Source organism: Fusarium oxysporum, chromosome 10 (genome assembly GCF_000149955.1).
Source record: "Fusarium oxysporum f. sp. lycopersici 4287 chromosome 10, whole genome shotgun sequence".
In the NCBI taxonomy this organism is placed as follows: Eukaryota; Fungi; Ascomycota; class Sordariomycetes; order Hypocreales; family Nectriaceae; genus Fusarium; species Fusarium oxysporum.
This window is the reverse complement of record NC_030995.1, coordinates 2481076-2487412: the sequence shown is the minus strand read 5'-3', so window position 1 is coordinate 2487412 and position 6337 is coordinate 2481076. Positions and strand designations below refer to the sequence as shown.

At 47.5% G+C, this 6337-nt stretch overlaps 3 protein-coding genes across 3 annotated transcripts; 2 read left to right on the top strand and 1 right to left on the bottom strand.

Annotated features, from left to right (window-relative positions):
• Nucleotides 1-994: 994 nt before the first annotated feature.
• On the top strand, nt 995-2062 carry FOXG_11814 (uncharacterized protein; the record flags this gene model as incomplete). The annotated part of the gene is made up of 1 exon (XM_018391548.1): nt 995-2062. The coding sequence occupies one exon, from the start codon at nt 995-997 to the stop codon at nt 1988-1990; it is 996 nt and encodes a 331-aa protein (XP_018250210.1). The 3' UTR covers nt 1991-2062.
• Nucleotides 2063-2853: 791 nt separating this feature from the next.
• Nucleotides 2854-4372, top strand: FOXG_11813 (uncharacterized protein; the record flags this gene model as incomplete). The annotated part of the gene is made up of 5 exons (XM_018391547.1): nt 2854-3140; nt 3200-3710; nt 3760-3835; nt 3884-4139; nt 4195-4372. 4 exons carry the CDS (start codon nt 2854-2856, stop codon nt 3928-3930), a joined length of 921 nt encoding a protein of 306 aa, XP_018250209.1. The 3' UTR covers nt 3931-4139; nt 4195-4372.
• Nucleotides 4373-6193, bottom strand: FOXG_11812 (uncharacterized protein; the record flags this gene model as incomplete). Its single annotated transcript, XM_018391546.1, has 5 exons — nt 4373-4919; nt 4968-5376; nt 5423-5533; nt 5623-5893; nt 5948-6193. 5 exons carry the CDS (start codon nt 6191-6193, stop codon nt 4373-4375), a joined length of 1584 nt encoding a protein of 527 aa, XP_018250208.1.
• Nucleotides 6194-6337: the final 144 nt, after the last annotated feature.

Below are 6337 nucleotides of genomic sequence, written 5' to 3'. Positions count from 1 at the left end.
GCCTCCAGGCTGGCCCGATTTCTTGTCAACCCTGGCCAAGAACACCAAGACGCCGCCGACCGCGTTATCCACTACCTCTCACACACAAGGCACCGAGCCCTACGATTCGGAGGGCCCGGAGGTCTTACAGTTGCTAGTGACGCTTCTTTTGCCGATAACACCCTTGATCGGAAAAGCTCCCAAGCGTACACTATCCGACTATTCGACGGGTTGATCGGCTGGAGAGCTAGCAAGCAGGACACAGTCACCACATCCACAACAGAGGCAGAGCTCCTAGCCCTGGCACAGGCTGCTAAGGAATCCCTCTATGTGAGTCGGCTGTTGAAAGAGCTTACAGTTCAGATGGATGATCCGACTATCCGTATCGACTGCGACAATACTCAAACTATCAACCTTGTGACCGCCGAAATCGCTACTTTGAAGACTAAGTTGCGGCACGTGGATATTCACAACCACTGGCTGAGACAGGAGGTCCAAGAAGGGAGAATTCAAGTCAAATACACCAAATCAACGGATATGATCGCAGACGGATTAACAAAGGCCCTGCCGGCAGGCAGATGGAACCGCTTCCTCTATCAACTTGGCCTGGAAGATATTCAGGAAAGACAGCAGCAGAGCCGGAAGCAAGAAGGAATAGAAGCAAGGCTCCAGAGGATAGAAGACTGCCTAGGAAATGCAGGCTCAACTGGGACCTATTGAGCCTGAGGGGGTGTGTTGAATGTTGGAGGGTTCACCCTCAACTTCAGGATTAAGGTTCAGGATTAAAGTTTGACGCCCTAAACTTAGATCGTAGGACTTTCATCTAGGACTTTCTAGGACTCAAGTCCTAGAAGGAACCAGTCAAAGATATAAGGTCTCAATGGTCCTTCGATTGCGAAAGAATCAAGAAATATACACGATTCACCTTAATATCTGACATCTTCCCGACGCACCTATCACTCGACCAGACGCCGAGTTCCAACCGGGCGATAAGTACTTTGCTAGCGGGCCACGTATGCACGAGTATATAAGAGAGATGAGGGAGAAAGTCATCGACAAGTATGATTGTATGACAGTCGGAGAACTAGGCTTCACAAAGGATGAGGATAGTGTGGCTAGTTATGTTGCCAAAGACAGGCATGAGCTGAATATGTTGTTCACGGGAGATATTGTTGATATGGACTTTGGTCCAAATCATAAATACGAACGTGATGACTTCAGACTGTCCAAACTCAAGGCCATTACGAGTCGTTGGCAAGGAGCTATGCCGAAGTTTGATGGTTGGAACTCAGTTTACATGGACAACCACGACTCTGGACGTTCTCTATCACGCTATGGATCTGATAAGCCCGAGTTCCGAAAGGAGGCTGCTAAGATGCTGGCGATTTACCTCGGAACACTCAGTGGAACGTTGTTCCTTCTCCAAGGTCAAGAAATCGGCATGGCTAATGTGCCTGAGTCATGGAAGATCGAGGACTACATCGATGTTGAAGGCTTGAACTATTACAACAGCGTGCTCAAGAAGAGAGGTCCTGGAGCTGATATGTCAGACATCATGAGGGAAATGAGACTCAAGGCCAGAGACAACGGTCGATTGCCAATGCAATGGAACGCCGACACCAACGGAGGCTTCACCACCAGCGACAAGCCCTGGATGCGCATCAACGACGACTATGATGAATGGAACGTTGCCCAGCAAGAAAAGGATGATGATAGCGTGTTAGCTTTCTACAAACAGGTTCTTGAGCTGCGACAGAAGGAGAAGGATGTTTTTGTGTATGGACGGTTTGACATCTTGGATGAGTACAAAGATAGCGAGGATGTTTTTGCGTATACCATGACGAGTTATGATGGGAGGAAAGCACTTGTTTTGTTGAGCTTTTCGGAGGAGGAGCAGAAGGTTAAGGTCAAGGGGGATTGGGGGAGGAGGTTGCTTGGAGATAATGTGGATACTTTTGAGAATGGGATTACGTTGAAAGGGTATGAGGGAGCGGTGTATGCTGGATGGTGATCCGGCCTTTTATGTCTAGTTATGGCCCCCTCAGAATAATGGATCGATGGGAGAAGTTGTACATGAAACGGCCCGACCCGAGGTCTTCTCGTGACTGACTGAGAAATACCAAGATATAGTAGTTGCAAAGGCCGTAAATATAGCGCCACTTGAACTAAGATGCGGGGGCTCTTCTTTACAAAGGACCGGTGAAGGCAGGAGCATGTTGATATAGAGGAGTATCATCATCCGACTCCAGTCTACCTATATTCACCATGTAACAGAGGCAGCATCGTCGGTCGACCTGTTAGACCGCCGGCCTAAGAACAAGGAGCCCTATCATTAGATAATAGAGGAATAAGTGTTGTATCGCTTCGCAACATGAATCCTCACTTCTCCTGGAAAAGCATGTTACTATCGTGTGTAACTTCCGCGATGTTACACACGTCTTACATTCATCCCATATAGAGTTTAGAAGATATAACTTTTGGAAATTGTAAGCTGACAAATACACGACTTTATATCTGTCCTGGGATTGAAGGGATTGCTAGGTTAAAAGTACTTGTCAGATCAGAGCGGGGTTGCATAGTTGACTAATGGCTACATGGTATGACATATCCACCAAAACATCCAGAAGGTTACATTACCTGCAGAATAATTGCGGGTCAATAACCCAGAAGGTGCTACTTGCGTCTTTATCATCAAGAGTTAGATTTATAATACTGAATTAAGTGATTTGAAAGCATTATGTTATAAACACTCATTCTACTTAGATGTGGAGCTCTTCGGCAGCTATATACTAGGAGAGGAATAAATAAGAAACGCAGTCGCATATAAACGGAAATAAGTCATTCTATATATACCATTTTCACCATTTATTCGCAATGAGGTCCTTCCTTAGCATTGCTTTCCTCACGTCGTCATTATTCCATGTCGACGCAACCCCTACGCCTCGCGACGGCAAAGGTAGCAGCTTCAATCTGAAGCCGTTCACCATTAACCTTTCTCATGGAGTCCCTCATATGATTGACCTAGCCAAGAGAACGAATCTACCAACAAATGGCGACTATCTCGCTCCAGATGCCGGTATTCCCTTGCAAACCTTGGTATCCTTGAGGAACGAGTTGATCGACAATTTTGACTGGGAAGCTGAGCAGCGAAAGCTAAATAAGTATGCTTTTGGGCATAAAATCGGGTCTCAACTATTGATGCTGACAAAAATACTGCTAGGTTCCACCATTTCACTGCTGACATCGAGAACCAAACCATCCACTTCATCCACCAAAAGTCCCATAACCCCAAAGCTATCCCCTTGGTTCTTAACCACGGATGGCCCGGCTCGTTTCTAGAATTCATCCCATTGATCGAGAAGCTCAAGGATGACTTTCATGTCATCATACCATCTCTTCCAGGCTTTGCATTCTCATCGGCACCGCCGCCGACCTGGACTATTCACGATACGGCGAGGGTCTTTAATACCCTTATGACCAAAGTCTTGGGATACCCTAAGTTCGCGGCGTACGGAACGGACTGGGGATCCGGTGTTACATACAGTCTTTATGCAAATTTCAACACTTCTGTGCGGCTGGCTCATTTGTCATTTCTTCCGTTTACCCCCTTGGACAGAACCCAGCTCGCCGCCGAGGATATCAAATTGTCACCTCTTGAGGAATTCGAAGCTAAACTCTCTGAAGAGTGGGCTACAACTGGCAATGCTTATTTCATGGAGCAATTAACAAAGGTGAGTTCAGATGCCAGGTATAATGTATCGTTCTAAAGGCCGATCTTAGCCAAACACTATCGGCCTCGCCCTCTACGATAATCCAATTGGGCAATTATCCTGGATTGGAGAGAAGCTTATTGCCTGTAAGTCTAAACCTTATAACTTCTTGTAATAGTGCTGATATTTATAAGGGTCTGATCCACGAGCCGGAAGCCCTTCCATCTGTTCTGGACCATAACGAAATGCTGAAGACGGTTGCATTGTACCACCTCACCAAGACCTTTGCGTCATCCGTATACATATACTACTCGAACCCTGCAGGCTTTATGACGACTTACACAAAGGCCAATACTGATGCGCCAATGCTCTTCAGCGCTTTCAAGTATAATGTCGGGTTTTGGCCCCCGGAACTAGCTGGCCGAGTTGGAAATCTTGTTTCGTACAAAAGTGAGTGCTCATTCCGTCCAGGGGTTTGTTTTATTCGTCTAATGCTATTACTCAGATCACGAGTTTGGTGGACACTTCCCGGGCCTTGATAATCCCGTTGCGTTGGCTGAGGACTTGAAGGATATCAAGAAGTATTGGGGATGAAGAAGAAGCATAATTTCTGTTCCCACTCTGATACAAACACAATACAGTAGAAGCTAGCGCAAATACTACAACCTCCTGCCAATGCCCGCTCAAACGCTAGACTCATGGCTCTTCTTCGATACATAAGGTCTCGTATCCGCCGGAAGAGCCATAGCAATAAGTCCAATCGCCAAAAAACAAGCACACGCGACCCAAATCGGCGCCGAAGTCGTAACATCCGCAAAAGTCGCAATGAACGGCGCACTAAGCGACGCCATCCTCCCAACCGCCATAAGCAACCCCATACCAAGACCGCGATTCTGAACCTGAAGAACCTGGGGCGTATAAGAGTAAACAATAGCATAAAGGGCATTAAGCGAGAAGTTAATCATGCATGAGAATGCGAGGTTTTGTGCTGCTGTTCTAGCTGAGGTGAACGCTCCGGAGAAAGCGGCACAGATAACACCAGTGAGGAGCATTGAGCGCTTGGACTTGAAGTAGCGTGATGATACGAGGATGGTGCTGAGGAGGGGGCCGAAGATGCCGACAACTGAGGAAACGGTCCAGTCGCGGTAGGTGATGTAGTTGCTGGTTTCACCAAAGTTGGCTCCGTGAGCTGCGAGGTAGTAAGGGAGGAAGATGGTATAGAGTGGGTATCTGTTTGTTATTAGGTATATAGAATTGTGCTCGTAGGGTCAGACTTACGCAATGCCAATGAGAGCCCATATCATGATGAGACCAATCATCAGGCGTATCTGCTTAGCACCAGAGAAGAGTCTTGACGCTCGATCAATATTCGCACGCCAAGACCGTACCTCACCATCGGCTTTCTCTTGTTCAGGCTGCAGGAAGTTATCACCAGTGACGTGATAGTTCGACTTGTTCATCCTGCTGATATGGTTGATTACCTCGGCGGCCTCGTTCATCTTTCCACAAGAGACGAGCCATCGTGGAGATTCGAGGGATCGTAAGACGAAAGCACGGATGAGTGACATGACGAGGCAGAGCCCACCAAGAGTGATGTAGAGATATCGCCAACCCATGTTCTCGCCGCGGCTGCAAGTCTCGGGGGTTGAGCCGCTGGGGCATCCGAAGTTAACAAGGAGCGGCCAGGCTGTGAAAGATCAGTAAATGTGACAGCGAGGCGTTCGGGTATTTACCAATAAGGCCCGTGACAGCATTTCCGAGGCCCCAGATTCCTGCGAGACTTGATAGGATGAACGACCATTCTTGAGGGATTGCTTCCGCCAGAAGTGTCAAGTCGATAGCCACTTTAGATAAGTAAGAGATTAGCCAGTGTCGCATCAAGACCAAGAAACATCTTGGCGTCACTCTCTGGGAAGGCTCATAGGTGGCTCACGGTTTCCGCCAGCAAACAGGCCAATCAAAGCCACAAAGACATTCAAGGCAGCCCAACTAGGCGAACAAGCTGCAATGGTAGTCAAGATAGAGCATCCGAAAATAGACGCCTGCCAAACTAATCTGCGGCCGAAATTATCGGCGAGTGTACCAAGAAACAAAGCGCCGACGAGTAAGCCAGCATACGAAGATGCAGATAGGAGAGTCGCATATCGAGGACCGAATTCCATGGCGGCTTGAGGTGTAACAAGGCTGATCGATACAAGGACCATCTGATTACATTATCAGTTCAGAGGCTTCAAAGATGGATTGGTAAGAGTATTGACCTGATCTACTAGGAAGCCGAAACCACATGAGAAAGTCAGTTGCCATTGGAACTTGCCAAAACCAATGGCCTGTATCGCCTGGGTGATTACTTCATCGTTATGCAGAGTTGCAGGATCTATGCCGTCGATAGTTGCGACTGTTCCGTTGGCATGGCTTGGAATGTGGTCGAGAGATGCCTCGAACATCTTGCCGTCCTGCTTCTCATCAATAGATGCTGCATCATTGTTGTCCTGATGAGTCGGCATGATGACTGCTTGGAAGGATCAATGTAGAGGAATGAGTAACAATCTCCAAGAGGAAAAGTTTGGATTGAGATCTCGAGAACTGGTGGAGTCTGTTACGATGCAGAGACGTGATTTATCTACGAAGTCCTTTCTAATCACAGCTCT